The sequence below is a fragment of the Capricornis sumatraensis genome, chromosome 4 (genome assembly GCF_032405125.1).
Source record: "Capricornis sumatraensis isolate serow.1 chromosome 4, serow.2, whole genome shotgun sequence".
Lineage (NCBI taxonomy): Eukaryota > Metazoa > Chordata > Mammalia > Artiodactyla > Bovidae > Capricornis > Capricornis sumatraensis.
This window is the reverse complement of record NC_091072.1, coordinates 85,796,919-85,814,392: the sequence shown is the minus strand read 5'-3', so window position 1 is coordinate 85,814,392 and position 17,474 is coordinate 85,796,919. Positions and strand designations below refer to the sequence as shown.

General features: G+C 39.5%; 1 protein-coding gene and 1 non-coding gene across 2 annotated transcripts in view; both read right to left on the bottom strand.

Annotated features, from left to right (window-relative positions):
* SLC2A13 (solute carrier family 2 member 13) overlaps positions 1 to 17,474 on the bottom strand; it is a 521,409-nt gene that overhangs the window by 174,426 nt on the left and 329,509 nt on the right. Inside the window, exon 5 of the mRNA XM_068972019.1 lies at positions 2,370 to 2,533. Within this exon, the coding sequence (XP_068828120.1) occupies positions 2,370 to 2,533 (164 nt within the window). The remainder of the gene's footprint in view (positions 1 to 2,369; positions 2,534 to 17,474) is intronic.
* Positions 3,506 to 3,577, bottom strand: TRNAG-GCC (transfer RNA glycine (anticodon GCC)). The gene has a single exon. It is a non-coding gene; the product is annotated as a tRNA-Gly (tRNA).

The following is a 17,474-nucleotide window of genomic DNA, read 5'->3' as shown; positions in this document are numbered from 1 at the left end:
TCCTTGTAGTCCAAGGGACTCTCAAGAGTCTTCTCCAACACCACAGTTCAAAAGCATCAATTCTTTGGTGCTCAGCCTTCTTCACAGTCCAACTCTCACATCCATACATGACCACAGGAAAAACCATAGCCTTGACTAGACAGACCTTAGTTGGCAAAGTAATGTCTCTGCTTTTCAATATGTTTTCTAGGTTGGTCATAACTTTCCTTCCAAGAAGTAAGTGTCTGTTAATTTCATGGCTGCAATCACCATCTGCAGTGATTTTGGAGCCCCCAAAAATAAAGTCTGACACTGTTTCCCATCTATTTCCCATGAAGTGATGGGACCAGATCCCATGATCTTCGTTTTCTGAATGTTGAGCTTTAAGCCAACCTTTCAACACTCTGCTCTTTCACTTTAATCAGGAGGCTTTTTAGTTCCTCTTCACTTTCTGTCATAAGTCATCTACATATCTGAGGTTACTGATATTTCTCTCGGCAATCTTGATTCCAGCTTGTGTTTCTTCCAGTCCAGCATTTCTCATGATGTACTCTGCATAGAAGTTAAATAAGCAGGGTGATACTATACAGCCTTGACGTACTCCTTTTCCTATTTGGAACCAGTCTGTTGTCCATGTCCAGTTCTAACTGTTGCTTCTTGACCTGCATACAGATTTCTCAAGAGGCAGGTCAGGTGGTCTGGTATTCCCATCTCTTTCAGAATTTTCCACAGTTTATTGTGATCCACACAGTCAAAGGCTTTGGCATAGTCAATAAAGCAGAAATAGATGGTTTTCTGGAACTCTCTTGCTTTTTCCATGATCCAGCAGATGTTGGCAATTTGACCTTTGGTTTCTCTGCCTTTTCTAAAACCAGCTTGAACATCTGGAAGTTTACGGTTCACGTATTGCTGAAGCCTGGCTGGGAGAATTTTGAGCATTACTTTAGTAGCATGTGAGATAAGTGCAATTGTGCGGTAGTTTGAGCATTCTTTGGCATTGCCTTTCTTTGGGATTGGAATGAAAACTGACCTTTTCCAGTCCTGTGGCCACTGCTGAGTTTTCCAAATTTGGTGGCATATTGAGTGCAGCCCTTTCACAGCATCATACTTAAAAATAAAATATATGTTAGAACTTTGCTTTTCATTTTGTACCCTTGAGTAAAACTTAAAATAACAGCAAAATGCTACCCACAGTAGGCTCTAATTGTTACTACAATTCTAATTTCTAGTTACATATCATAATAAGTTTTTATTAAAACATTTTTTTTCAGAAAAACTCTATTCAGTTCAGTTCAGTCGCTCAGTTGTATCCGACTCTTTGTGACTCCATGGACTGCAGCATGCCAGGCTTTGTTGTCTTTCACCAACTCCTGCACCCTACTCAAACTCATGTCCATTGAGTCAGTGATGTCATCCAACCATCTTATCCTCTGTCATTCCCTTCTCCTATCCTCAATCTTTCCCACTATCAGGCTCTTTTCAAATGAGTTATTTCTTTGCATCAGATGGCCAAAGTATTGGAATTTCAGCTTCAGCATCAGTCCTTCCAATGAATATTCAGGACTGATTTCCTTTAGGATGGACTGGATCTCCTTGCTGTCCAAGGGACTCTCAAGAGTCTTCTCTAACATCACAGTTCAAAAGCATCAATTCTTTGGTGCTCAGCTTTCTTTATAGTCTAACTGTCACATCCACATGTGACTACTACCACACATCTAGCTTTGACTAGACGGACCTTTGTTGGCAAAGTAATGTCTCTGCTTTTTAACATGCTGTTATGTTGGTTGTAACTTTTCTTCCAAGGAGCAAGCATCTTTTAATATCATGGCTGCTGTCACCATCTGCAGTGATTTTGGAGCCCCCAAAAATAAAGTCTGTCACTGTTTCCATTGTTTCTCCATCTATTTGCCATGAAGTGATGGGACCAGAGGCCATGATCTTAGTTTTCTGAATGTTAAGTTTTAAGCCAAGTTTTTCACTCTTCTCTTTCACTCTCAACCAAGAGGCTCTTTAGTTATTCTTTGCTTTCTGCAGTAAGTGTCATGTTGTCTGCATATCTGGGGTTATTGATATTTCTCCTGGCAATCTTGATTCCAGCTTGTGCTTTATCCAGCCTGGCATTTCGCATGATAAACTCTGCATACAAGTTAAATAAGCAGGATGACCATATACAGCCTTGACATACTCCTTTCCCGATTTGGAACCAGTCTGTTGTTCCATGTCCAGTTCAAACTATTGCTTCCTGACCTCTACTAAAACTCTACTATATAAATAGAAAAACTCTATTATATGGCTATAAAAATTGTATTAGAAGTGGTAATGGTATTATATTTTAAAAGATTAATTTGTCATCATTAGAGAAGTTTATAACTGAATTCTTCAACACCTACCTGCTAAACTACCAAATGTAAGTTTCCTGCGGCCCACTTTCTCAACAAGCCAGACACCCACAAGTGTGAAAATGAAATTTGTGAAGGCTGTAATGGAAGCCAGCCATATTGCAAGTCTATCATCTTCGACACCAGACATCTGCAGAATGGTTGCACTGTAGTACCTGTGAGGCAAGAATAAAACAGTTGTTGCTGTTAGTCATTCAGAGAAACACAGTGATTCATATAGATAAGTATCTATCTGACTAAATCATACCTGGAAGAACTGAAGAATAATGTCAAGTTAACATGGAAATCATGCAAACCATTTAAAGGATCACAATACAGTGACTATGTCCAGATGAAACTTATAACTCTGTATCATTAAGAAGAGATACTCAAGCAAGTGAATAGAGAGCTAAAACCTTTAAAAGTTACATGCACTCCACACCTAGGGACAGCAACAGCTGTAGTTTCACTAAAACTATCAAGGAGAAGCTCCAAATACATGGAATCAATCAGAAGTCACTGTACACTGTAAATGTATGTACTTAAAAAAACAAAGAGAACTGCTACATATCTTAATCTTAAAGAAAGTAAAAATCTAGTACAAGAATTTCTTGAAAGACACAAGAAGAAAGAATATACCAAGTTATCTGGCATCCAGTAAGTGGTAAAGAATCTGCCTGCAAGGCAGGAGACAGGAGACATGCAGGCTTGATCCCTGGGTTGGGAAGAGCCCCTGAAGTAGGAAATGGCAACCCACTCCAGTACTCTTGCCTGGGAAATCCCATGGACAGAGGAGCCCAGCAGGCTACAGTCCATGGGTTTGCAAAGAGTGAGACATGATTGAGCACATGGGCTGATTGGTATAGGAAGGAGATGAGAAACTTACATGATATATACAAAAAGAATCCCTTTGTGATTCCTAAAAAGGGATGCTCTTTGGTAAGTCTCTAGCACATCTGCATGGTTAGGTCCTATAGACTCATTTTGTTCTAAATAAATACACTGAAGAAAGAGAAAGAAAGTGAAGTTGCTCAGTGGTGTCTGACTCTTTGCAGTCCCATGGACTGTAGCTTAACAGGCTGCTCTGTTCATGGAATTTTCCAGGCAAGAGGAGTGGAGTGGGTTACCATTTCCTTCTCCAGGGGATCTTCCTGACCCAGGGATTGAACCTGGGTCTCCTGCACGGCAGGCAGACGCTTTACCATCTGAGCCACCGAGGATGCCCATACACTGGAGATTGGCTCTAAAAATCATAATGCCAACTTGTTGATGCACAACGGGAGATATATCTGGTATGTTTAAGATGATAGGTTTCTCACAGGACATTTCTTTTTTGTTGAAAATATCAGTAGCTATATCAGATTACTTTGAATTGGCCCTGAAAACAGAAGAAGCAAAAATATTCCTGGCAAATAATCTATGTAATGTGACAGAACTCAAATTCTGAAGATACATTCTGAAACACACATTTTACTGTCTTTCAAGCCATTCCCAAACAAGTTCAGTTCGGTTTAGTTCAGTCGCTCAGTGGTGTCTGACTCTTTGCGACCCCATGAATCGCAGCATGCCAGGCCTCCCTGTACATCACCAACTCCCGGAGTTCACTCAGACTCGTGTCCATCGAGTCAGTGATGCCATCTAGCCATCTCATCCTCTGTCGTCCCCTTCTTCTCCTGCCCCCAATCCCTCCCAGCATCAAAGTCTTTTCCAATGAGTCAACTCTTTGCATGAGGTGGACAAAATACTGCAGTTTCAGCTTTAGCATCATTCCTTCCAAAGAAATCCCAGGGCTGATCTCCTTCAGAATGGACTGGTTGGATCTCCTTGCAGTCCAAGGGACTCCCAAGAGTCTTCTCCAACACCACAGTTCAAAAGCATCAATTCTTTAGCGCTTAGCCTTCTTCACAGTCCAACTCTCACATCCATACATGACTACTGGAAAAACCATAGCCTTGACTAGACAGACCTTAGTCAGCAAAGTAATGCCTCTGCTTTTGAATATGCTATCTAGGTTGGTCAAAACTTTTCTTCCGAGGAGTAAGTATCTTTTAATTTCATGGCTGCAATCACCATCTGCAGTGATTCTGGAGCCCCCAAAAATAAAGTCTGACACTGTTTCCACTGTTTATCCATCTATTTCCCATGGAGTGATGGGACTGGGTGCCATGATCTTCATTTTCTGAATGTTGAGCTTTAAACCAACTATTTCACTCTCCTCTTTTACTTTCATCAAGAGGCTTTTTAGTTCCTCTTCACTTTCTGACATAAGGGTGGTGTCATCTGCATATCTGAGGTGATTGATATTTCTCCCGGCAATCTTGATTCCAGCTCGTGTTTCTTCCAGTCCAGCGTTTCTCATGATGTACCCTGCATATAAGTTAAATAAACAGGGTGACAATACACAGCCTTGACGTACTCCTTTTCCTATTTGGAACCAGTCTGTTGTTCCATGTCCAGTTCTAACTGTTGCTTCCCCAAATCCAAATCTAAGAATATATTCAATAAACTGAAATATTTCCATATTTCAGTCTAAAGTTTCTGGATGGTAGTCAATGTTTTCATGTGCTGTGCTGTGCTTAGTTGCTCAGTTGTGTCTGACTCTTTGCAACCCCTATGGACTTTAAGCTGGATGAATCACAAGCTGGACTCAAGATAGCTGGGAAAAATAGCAACAACCTGAGACATGCACATAATATCACTCTAATGGCAGAAAGTAAAGAGGAACTAAAGAATCACTTGATGAAAGTGAAAGAGGTGAGTCAAAAAGCTACTTTGAAACTCAACGTTCAAAAAATGAAGACTATGGCATCTGGTCCCTAAACAGAAGGGAAAAATTGGAAGCACTAACAGACTTTCTTTTCCTGGGCTCCAAAAATCACTATAGATGGTGAATGAACCAAGAAATCAAAAGACACTTTGCTCCTTGGAAGGAAAGCTATGACAAACCTAGGCAGAGTATTAAAAAGCAGACATCACTTTACCAACAAAGGTTCATATAGTCAAAGGTATGGTTTTTCCAGTAGTCATGTATGGATGTGAAAGTTGGACTACAAAGAACTGATGCTTTCAAATAGTGGTGATAGTAAAGACTCTTGGGAGTCCCATGGACTGCAAGGAGATCAAACCAATCAATCCTGAGTATTATTCAGAAGGACTGTTGCTAAAGCTGAAGCTCCAATCCTTTGGTCACCTGATGCAAAGAGCTGACTCTTGGAAAAGATCCTGATGCTAGGAATGATTGAAGGCTAAAAGGAGAAGCAGGTGGCAGAGGATGAGATGGTTAGACAGTATCACCAACTCAATGGACATGGATATGAGCAAACTCTGGGAGGTAGTGGAGGACAGAGGAGCCTGGCAAGCTGCAATCCATGGGATCGCCAAGAATGGGACATGGCTTAATGACTGAACATCAAGAAGAAACAACATATTTACAATTGTTATATGTCCTTTTAAGATCCATCCTTTGGTCATTATGCATTATCATTTCTTATCTCTTAGAATAGTCTGTATTTTAAAGTCTATTTTGTCTGATATGAGTAGTACCATTTCAGCTTTCTTTTGGCTTCCATTTGCATGGAATACTTTTTTACCCTCCCCTAACTTTCAGTCTTTATATGTCCCTAGATCTGAAGTGGTTCTCTTATGGACAGTATATATATGGGTCTTGATTTTGTATTCATTCAGCCAACCTATGTCTTTTGTTTGGTGCATTTAATCCATGTACATTTAAGGTGATCATTGATATGTATGCTCGTGGGATGTGAGGGACATGACGATCCGCTGATTTGAGTATCTGTGGGGGTCCTTGAACCAATCTCCTGTGGATAACTGAGAGAGGGACAACTGTATTTCATTGTTTTCATTTTTGACACAATAAAATCATGAAATTGTATGCATTAAATTAACGGCTAGAAATAGAAGTAGTATCAAACAAAGTAAGTTAGTGAGTATCAGAATTTTATTTAAAATGCAAAATGTGTCCTAGGTGTGTAAAATGATTTTTTATGTTACTTAAATTTATAGAGGCAGAATATAAGTAAAACCTGGCCTGGGAATCAGAAACTATCATTTTTAAAGACATCTCTGTATGGCTGATTCATGTTGATGTTTGGTAGAAACCATCACAATACTGTAAAGCAATTATCCTTCAAATAAAAATAGACACATTTAAAAAAAAGACATCTCTGTGGTGTGCTGGCCAGATCAGATAACACTGTTCAGTTAGCATTTACATATTGAAGACATACTATATATATACATGAGTTACTGAATTCCCACAGATGTATTATTACATCCAGTTGCTGCCCTAAAGAAGCTGCCATAAAAGAATGACATGGAAAGAAATAATTTTGATATTGCAAGGTATGTAAATCACAATGTGGCATTAAAGGACAGACCAAATAATTTCCCTTTATAAAGTTCCTTGATTTTCCAGAAAATTTAATGTTTGAGTTAAGTTTTGAAGAATTCACAAGGGGTTTGGAAGCACATACAATGATCTAGAAGGACATTGGTGGTAAAGGAAATGACATGTAGGAAGGAAAAATGTACAAAATACTATGCTGGATTCATACACCAAAAGTATGTTACTGTGGCTGAACATAATAAGGTTCAAAGGAAAGAGAAGTATGACAGAAAGCTTCAGTAGAACCTTTTGTTATAGAGGGGCCTTGAGAGCCACGCTCCTTGTTTGGATTTTATTCTGTAGGGAATGGAGAACTGTGAAGGGAAACAAACAATTAAGTTTGTTTTCTGAAAAGATCACTCTAACTACAGTAAAGTGTACAGACTAGATGCAGACCTGAACAAGCGTAAATTGTTTGAAGTATTTTTCAGGTTCTTTCATTAGATATAGTGGTGGCTCATTCGGTAAAGTGTCTGTCTACAATGCGGGAGACCCGGGTTGGATCCCTGGGTCGGGAAGATCCATTGGAGAAGGAAATGGCAATCCAGTCCAGTACTATTGCCTGGAAAATCCCATGAACAGGGGAGCCTGGCAGGCTACAGCCCATGGGGTCGCAAAGAGTCAGACATGACCGAGCAACTTCACTTCACTTCACCCTGTAGATTTTCTATATTAATGTGAAACACTGAGAGCAAAGGCTGAAATTCCATGATGGTCTTTTATCTTCCTGTTAGCAAGCCTTGCAACTTTAACCCACACTAAATCTTTCTTTGGATTGACTGTCTTGCGTTTTCATCCTCATTCTTCTTTCTCAAACACTAGTAGATGTATTAGATTTTATTGTTGCCATAAAAAATTACTACAATCACACTGGCTTAAATCAACATAAATTTATTGCCTAACGGGTTTATAGGTCAGAAATCTGACACCGATTTTATTGGGTGTCAAGAATAAAGGTGTCAGCTGGGTATTTTTTTCTAGAATCTCCAGGGGAAATAGACTTCTTTGCTGGTTTTTGCTTTTAACATCTTCCATACGCTGTGGCTTGAGGACTCCACTTCCTCATGATTCAAAGCCCACAAAGGTGGGTTCATGCAGTGCCTTTCAGTTCCCTTTACTCTGAGACTCCTTTCTGCTTTCCCTGCATATAAAGACCTCTGTAATTACACTAGGTCAACCCAGATAAATAGGGTAATCTCCTTATTTTAAGAGAAACTGATTAACAGATTTAGTTTGATCTACAACCTTAATTTCCCTTTGCTGATTAATGAGAAATATTCACAGGTTGTTTATGACATGTACATGTTTGGAGTGGACTTTCCTGGTGGCTCAGAGGGTAAAGCGTCTGTCTACAATCTGGGAGACCCGGATTTGATCCCTGGGTTGGGAAGATCCCCTGGAGAAAGAAATGGCAATCCACTCCAGTACTATTGCCTGGAAAATCCCATGGACAGAGGAGCCTGGTAGGCTACAATCTATGGGGTCGCAAAGAGTCAGACACGACTGAGTGACTTCACTTTCACTTTCACTCTATTACATAAAGAAACTAATCAACAGTAAAATAAGGAAAAGGCCAACAGTTAGAATGAGAAGGTGAGGAATGAAGGTAAGAATATTTACTTAAAGGATAATCAGTTTCAGAAGAATTCACACAATAGCTATATTTCTTTTTACAGGACTCTTTCAAGGCCAGGAGATGACATACCTAGATCAGAATAATTCACGAACCTAGTTTTCAAAAGTCATCATGTATTGATGAAGTGACACATTTAATTTACATTTTAAAACATGTGAATTCCAATGCTTTTATAAATGATGCTATCAGCCAACCATTTATGTAATAGGCTACCACAAAGTATGGATGTGAGAGTTGGACTATAAAGAAAGCTGAGTGCTGAAGAATTAATGCTTTTGAATTGTGGTGTTGGAGAAGACTCTTGAGAGTCCCTTGGACTGCAAGGAGGCCAAACCTGTCATTCAGGACTAAAGGAAATCAGTCCTGAATATTCATTGGAAGGACTGATGCTGAAGCTGAAACACCAATACTTTGGCCACCTGATGCAAAGAAGCGACTCATTGGAAAAGACCCTGATGCTGGGAAAGATTGAAGGCAGGAGGATAAGGGGACAGCAGAGGATGAGATGGTTAGAATGCACCACCGATGTGATGGATATGAGTTTGAGTAGGCTCTGGGAGTTGTTGGACAGGGAAGCCTGGCATGGTACAGTCCATGGGGTCACAAACAGTCAGACCCGACTGAGCAACAGAGCTGAACTGATAACTTACTCTGAGCCTTTATGTAGTAGTTTAAATTTGCACAAAGGATAACAGCTTTCTTTATAAGAGAATATGAGCTGATAAAGGCTTTATTTCCTTTTTAGATTCAAAGAAGGGATGCCTTCTCTTTTCAAAATCATTTTATAATATCTATCTGACACATTATCATCTTCTTCAAAGATTTCCTGGTTAATCTTTGGTTTTCTCACACACACCATCTCTTCCCCAGAGTGAAAATGAAAGGACTGAAAGCAGTGTGTTCTCACAGAGAACACAAATGAGTTTCACAAATCTCTTAGATGTCAAAGAACAGTAACAGCCAGATTATATGTATATCGTTGTCTTACAGATTATGTGAGAGGTAGCTTTCAATCTTGAATTTTAAATTTGAAAAAACAAAATAGCTCTAGAAAACATGTAGGCTTTGGTAATGGCAATCCAGCCTAATAATGACTTTTAACTAGCAATAAAAGTATAAACATGAGCATCTCATATGCTGAAAAAAACATGCATATTATGATTTTATTAAACAAAGCCTTTCCTAGGGATTTCTGAAAAAGTTATTTTTTTTCAGCTTCTTAAAGCCACAACCTGTCACTTTCACTATTGCTAGTATAGTTAATTTAACAGCAAGAAGTACGTTCTCAATTTGCCAGATTAACCTATAAATTCTCTCTGCAAAATATATGCCCACACGAGACTGAACATTCAGGACTTCACGCAGGCTCATATTTCCCATTTGTTGAATTGTAAATAAGTGTTAGTTGCTCAGTTGTGTTCAACTCTAGATGACCCCATGGTGTGTTCATGGGATTCTGCAGGCAAGAATACTGGAGTGGATTGCCATTTTTTTCTCTAGGGGAATCTTCGTGACCCAGGGATCAAGCCCAGGTCTCCTGCATTGCAGGTGGATTCTTTACCATCTGAGCTACCAGGGAAGCCCATACAATTCAACTGTTGAATCAAAACAGATGTGTTTGTTCCAACCTGTTTATGCCTACCATTGTTCTTATGCAATTTAATCAAATAATAGCTAAATCAATAAAATAGAAGATGCATTATATTAAAATTTATAATTTTAAAAAGTCAATAAAGGCAAAGTACTTTAAAAAAAATGTAGGCAATACTACCATTTAAAAATGGGGGATACAATGTAAAATTCTAAAAAGATTCTGTCCTTAGGGCTCTTCTCAAGTGTCTTTCAGTTCTTGTTCTATTTGAGAAACTAAGTCTAGAATTCATAGATGACAATATTGAGTGGTTTATGCAAGAAAAACAACGTGGAAGTACAAGCAGTAGATGTGATGAATTAATGTACAACTAAAAAATGTTGAAGATATATATACATATTTCCTCATAACTGTCTTTTTCAGTTAACTAAACAAGAGCCATATTCAAAAGCAGAGACATTACTTTGCCAACAAAGATCTGTCTAGTTAAGACTATGGTTTTTCCAGTAGTCATGTATGGATGTGAGAGTTGGACTATGAAGAAAGCTGAGCACCAAAGAATTGATGCTTTTGAACTGTGGTGTTGGAGAAGACTCTTCAGAGTCCCATGGACTGCAAGGAGATCCAACCAGTCCATCCTAAAGGAGATCAGTTCTGGGTGTTCACTGGAAGGAATGATGCTAAAGCTGAAACTCCAGTACTTTGGCCACCTCATGCGAAGAGTTGACTCATTGGAAAAGCTTCTGATGCTGGGAGGGATTGAGGGCAGGAGGAGAAGTGGACAACAGAGGATGAGATGGCTGGATGGCATCACTGACTCGATGGATGTGAGTCTGAGTGAACTCCGGGAGTTAGTGATGGACAGGGAGGCCTGGAGTGCTGCAATTCATGGGGTTGCAAAGAGTTGGACACGGCTGAGTGACTGAACTGAACTGAACTGAACTGAAACAAGAGCCAATCTTCATCATGTTAGTTAAGAGGGCTTCCACCTTTCCTCACCATATCTCACAACCTTACTTATTTTGTAACAAGCAGGAATCCGAGACTTCTAGGTCACCTATATACTTGCTCATTTACTTTCATATTAAACTGTAGATTAATAGTTTGCCTCAATCTTCCTGTCATCCCAGCCCCCTCACACTCTTTCCCTGTGCCTTGTTAACTAATGTAGTCACAAGAGTTCAGTTCAGTTCAGTTCAGTCGCTCAGTAGTGTCTGACTCTTTGAGGCCCCATGAATCGCAGCATGCCAGGCCTCCCTGTCCATCACTAACTCCCAGAGTTCACTCAAACTCCTGTGCATCGAGTCGGTGATGCCATCCAGCCATCTCATCCTCTGTTGTCCCCTTCTTCCCCTGCCCCCAATCCCTCCCAACATCAGGGTCTTTTCCAATGAGTCAACTCTGTGCATGAGGTGGCCAAAGTATTGGTGTTTCAGTCACAAGAGTACCACCTTCTATTACCTTGGATCTAGAATCCAGGCTGTCTTTCCCTCAGACCTGAGGATGGGCAGAGGATGGCAAGGGGAATGAATGAACTAAAGCACCCTTAACTCTCCTTTTTAAATTCTTGGTCTACTTTCTGCTCACTTCTCTTTCAATAGCAGTTTCAGTGTTTTCCTCACAATTTCTTCTCTACTCTTACATCTGTGTCTCGATTCTTGGTAAGAATAGTGTCAACATGTTGTTGTCCTTTGGTCACTAAGTCGTGTCCAACTTTAGTGACCCCAAAGACTACAGCACACCCAAATTCTCTGTCTTTCATTATCTCTCAGAGCTTGCTCATATGCATCAAATTCATGTCCTTTCAGATGGTGATGCTATTCAACCATCTCATCCTCTGCTGCCCTCTTCTCTTTTTGACTTCAGTCTTTTCCAATGAGCTGGCTCTTCACATCTCCTGGCCAAAGTATAGAAGCCTCAGCTTCAGTATCAGACTTTCCAATGAATATTCAGGATTGATTTCTTTTAGGATTGACTGGTTTGATATCCTTGCTGTCTAAGGGACTGTCATGAGTCTTCTCCAACACCACAATTTAAAAGCCTCAATTCCCTGGCACTTTGCCTGCTCTATGGTCCAGCTCTCACATCTGACATAACTACTGGAAAAATCATAGCTTTGACTTCACAGACCATTGTCAGAAAAGTGATGTCTTGGCTTTTTAATACACTGTCTAGGTTTGTCATAGCTTTCCTTCCAAGGAGCAAGTGTCTTTTAATTTCATGGCTGCACTCACTATCTGCAGTGATTTTAGAGACCAAGAAAATAAAATCTGCCCTTGCTACCAATTTTTCGCCTTCTATTTGCCATGAAGGAATGGGGCCAATTGCCACGATCTTAGTTTTATGACAGTTAAGTTTTAAGCCAGCTTTTTCACTCTCCTCTTTCATCTTCATCTAGAGGCTCTTCAGTTTCTCTTCAGTTTCTCCCATTAAAGTGGTATAATCTACATATCTGAGATTGTTGCTATTTCTCCCAACTAACTTGATTCCAGCTTGTGATTCATCCATCCTGGCATTTTGCGTGATATATTCTGCATATAAGTTAAATAAACAGAGTGACAATATACACCTTCGATGTACTCCTTTCCCAATCTGTTGTTTCATGTCTGTTGCTCTCTGTCACTTCTTGACTGGCATACACCTTACCTCAGAAGACAGGTAAGGTAGTTTGGAATTCCCATCTCTTTTAAGAATTTTCCAGTGTTGTGATCTACACAGTCAAAGGCTTAGTCTTGACAGTCATAGTCAATGAAGCAGGTGTTCTTCTGGAACTGCATTGCTTTCTCTATGATCCAAGAAACATAGCCAATTTGATCTCTAGTCTTCTGCCACTTTTAAATCCAGCCTGTATATCCAGAGTTCTTGTACTGCTGAAGCCTAGCTTGAAGGATTTTTGAGCATAATCTCACTAGCATGTGAAATGAGGGCAACTGTATGGCAGTATGAACATTCTGTGGCACTGCCCTTCTTTGGGATTGGAAAGAACACTGATTTCTTCCAGTCCTGTGGCCACTGCTGAGTTTTTCGAATTTGCTGACATATTGAGTGCAGCACTTTAACAGAATCATCTTGTAGAATATGAAATAGCTCAGCTGGAATTCCATTACCTGCAATAGGTTTGTTTGCAATAATGTCTCCTAAGGCCTGTGAAGGCCACTTGACTTCACACTCCAGGATGTCTGGCTCTAGGTGAGTGACCACACCATTGTGGTTATCCTGGTCATTAAGATATCGTTTGTATAGTTCTTCTGTGTATTCTTGCCACCTCTTCTTCATTTCTTCTTCTGTTAAGTCCATACTGTTTCTGTCCTTTATTGTGCCCATCCTTGCATGAAATGTTCCTTTGATATTTCCAACTTTCTCGAAGAGATTTCTAGTCGTTCCCATTCTATTGTTTTCTTCTACGTTGCATTGTTCATTTAAGAAGGGCTTCTTTTCTCTCCTTGCCATTCTCTGACACTCTGCATTCAGTTTGTGATTGCTCTCCCTTTCAACCTTGCCTTTTGCTTCTCTTCTTTCCTCAGCTATTTGTAAAGCCTCCTCAGATAACCATTTTGCATTCTTGCATTTCTTTTTATTGGGGATGGTTTAGATCATGGCCTCCTACACAATGTTACAAACCTCTGTCTCTAGTTCTTCAGGCACTCTGTCTACCAGATCTAATCCCTTGAAGCTATTAGTCACCTCCACTGTATAATCATAAGGGATTTGATTTCGGTCTCACCTAGTGGCCTAGTGATTTTCCCTACTTTTTTCAACTGAAACATGAATTCTGCAATAGGGGCTGATGATCTGAGCCAAATTCAGCTCCAGGTCTTATTTTTGCTGACTGTATAGATCTCCCCCATCTTCAGCATCAACATGGTCCACCCATAAAATACCTAGTCTCTGCTGATTCACTTCTAAAATCCTTCAGTTATCTTAGTTGCTGACGTGCACCACCTGGTCACAACTCGCTTACTTGAATTCCTCCACTCACAAAATTATTCACTCTTGGGGAGACTTTAAATCATATACTCTATCTCTTTTAAGTTATCTATCATCACCCACTTTTCCCCCTTTCTTATAACTGTACAGTCTTAAGTAGCGTAGATTTCCTAAATGATTAATTCTTATTTATTGGTGTACTGCAGAATGGCCTGGAAGACCCATTAAAACACAAATTGCTGGGTCCTACTCTGAATTTTTGATGCAGTAAGTCTAAGACCAAGAATTTGAATTTCTAAGAAGTTTCCAGGTGATGATGACACTGCTTTGAAAACTTACTCCCCAAACCATTATTATAATCAATTTTTTCTTTGTTGTTATATGGTTCAGTTGGTAAGTCGTGTCTGACTCTTTATGACCCCATGGATTGCAGCACACCAGGCTTCCCTATCCTTTACCAGCTTCCAGAGGTTGCTCAAACTCATGTCTATTGAGTTAGTGATGCCATCTAACCATCTCATTCTCTGTCCTCCCCTTCTCCTCCTGCCTTCAATCGTTCCCAGCATCAGGGTCTTTTCCAGTGAGTGGGCTTTTCACATCAGGTGGCCAAAGTATCAGAGCTTCAGCTTCAGCATCAGTCTTTCCAATGAATATTCAAGATTGATTTCCTTTAGGAGTGACTCATTTGATCTTCTTGCAATCCATGGGACTCTCAAGAGTCTTCTCCATCACCACAGTTCAAAAGTATTGATTTTCTGGTGCTCAGCTTTTTTTATGGTCCAAGTTTCACTTTCATACATAACTACTAGAGGAACCATAACCTTGACTACATGGACCTTTGTGGGTAAAGTGATGTCTCTGCTTTTTAACATGCTGTCTAGGTTGGTCATAGCTTTTCTTCCAAGGAGCAAGCGTCTTTTAATTTCATGGCTGCAGTCACCATCTCCAGTGATTTGGAGTCCAAGAATGACAGACTTTATATTCTTGGACTCCAAATCACTGCCAGGAAGTGATGGGACCAGATGCCAGATCTTTTTCGAATGTTGAGTTTTAAGCCAGTTTTTTTACTCTCCTCTTTCACCTTCATCAAGAGGCTCTTTAGTTCCTCTTTGCTTTCTGCAATAAGGGTGGTGTCATCTGCATACGTGAGGTTATTGATATTTCTCCTGGCAATCTTGATTCCAGTTTGTGCTTTATCCAGCCCGGCTTTTCGCATGATGTACTCTTCATATAAGCTAAATAAGGAGGGTGACAATATAGAGCCTTGATGTACTCCTTTCTCAATTTGGAACCAGTCTGTTTTCCATGTCCGGTTCTAACTGTTACTTTCTCAATGTATACAGATTTCTCAGGAGGCAGGTTAAGGTGGGCTGGGATTCTAATCTCTTAAAGTACTTTTCATAGTTTGTTGTGATCCACACAGTCAAAGGCTTTAGTGCAGCCAATGAAGCATAAGTAGATGTATTTATGCAATTCTATTACTTTTTCTATGATCCAATGGATGTTACCAATTTGATCTCTGGTTCCTCTGCCTTTTCTAAGTTCAGCTTGAACATCTGGAAGTTCTTGGTTCACAATGTTGAAGTCTGACTTGGAGAATTTTCAGCACTGCTTTGATAGTGTGTGAGATGAATACAATTGAGTGGTAGTTTGAACATTCTTTGGCATTGCCTTTCTTTGGGACTGGAATGAAAACTGACCTTTTCCGGTCCTGTGGCCACTGCTGAGTTTTCCAAATGTGCTGGCATATTGAGTGCAGCATTTTCACAGCGTCATTTCTGAGCATTTGAAATAGTTCAGCTGGAATTCCATCACTTCCACTAGCTTTGTTTGTAGTGATGCTTCCTAAGGCCCACTTGACTTTGCAGTCCAGGATGTCTGGCTCCTGGTGAGTGAACACACCATCGTGTTTACCTGGCTCACTAAGATCTTTTTTTAAATAGTTCTGTGTATTCTTGTCACCTCTTCTTAATGTCTTCTGCTTTTATTAGGTCCATACTGTTTCTTTCCTTAATTGTGCTCATCTTTGCATGAAGTGTTCCCTTGATATCTTTAATTTTCTTGACAAATAGATTCAAGTAATTAGATATGATAGAGTTCCTGAAGAACTATGGATGGAGTTTTGTAAAATTGTATACTAGGTGGTGATCAAAATCATCCCCAAGGAAAATGAATGCAAAAAGGCAAAATTGTTGCCTGAGGAGGACTTACAAATAGCTGAGAAAAGAAGAGAAGCGAAAGACCAAGGAGAAAAGGAAACCCAACTTTACTTTTAGCAAAACAAATGTATAATAATCGTGAGGAACTAATATATGTGTTTTTCTTCAGCTAAAGCCACTTACAACTTACTTTGTCTTTGTTCAATTTATTATTAGATGAGATGATACCTGTTTTGTTTTGTTTTGTTTCTAAAACACCACAAAATAGACACTGTGATAAAATGGTATGTTTTCTATTTAATTTAACAAATCTTTACATGGTAATATTAATAGATGTTTTAGTGGAAAGTTATATAATGGCTGAATGTCTCAATTACATGAAATTAAAATATATTTATTCAAGACCTACTATGTGCTAGAGACAGTGGGAGATATAAAGACATGTAATATCTGGGATTGTTTGTGGAGGGCTTGGAACCTGCCATACACATAAAAATTATATCCAATGGGCCATGTTTTACGGCGACAGTATGATTATAGTGCTATTTGAATATAAGTGCAGTGATTAACTCTACCCAACAGTCCAAATTGTTCATTAGTGATTCTAATTATCACTTCTCATATTCCAAGATTGAAAAAATACAAAAGGTCAAGGAATTTAGGATGACAGTTACTACAAGACTTAGTCTGGGAGAGCATTTGAAACCAGCTCAAGCAAGAGTCATGCACAGATAGAACTAGAAAGGACTTGAGAGAAAATAAATCATAATTAGAATGGCAAATACCTACTGGGTTTGCTGATTAGAAACACTGCAGTGGCATAGATGGATGTTAGAGCCATGAAAGAAATTCTTGATTTTGATATCATAGGAGATGGCAAGGATCCAATTGTAATCTACATTTATCTCTTTGATTCAGGGAATCTGTGATAAATGAAGAAGGAGCTGCATCCACTGGGGCTCAAAGAGGATGCTATAAAGGTCAACAGGATTGCTCAATTCTCAAAGAGTAGGAAAAACACACCAACTGCATGTACTTGAAATCCCCTAATATGCTTGTTCTTAAACTCCCCAAAGTGCTGAGCTCATCTCCTGAGGAAGAGTGGGCTTGTAGAACAACAGCAGCCAGGGGACGCAGAATGCAATTCTGTGAACTAGGTGCTAGAGAATTCCATCATTTAACATATAAAAAGTGTAGAGATAATTATCTTTATTCCCTAGTTCCTGCTATACTATGGATGAAGGAATTGCATGGTGTGACTTAACTGTTCAATAAATAAAAACCAATACCTATAAGATTAGATAATTAAACTTTACATGAAAAGATAAATATTAATGGATACTATAGCTACCACAAGACACTCAGAGAGAAAATTTTCTCTGATTTTAGTAAGTAGGAG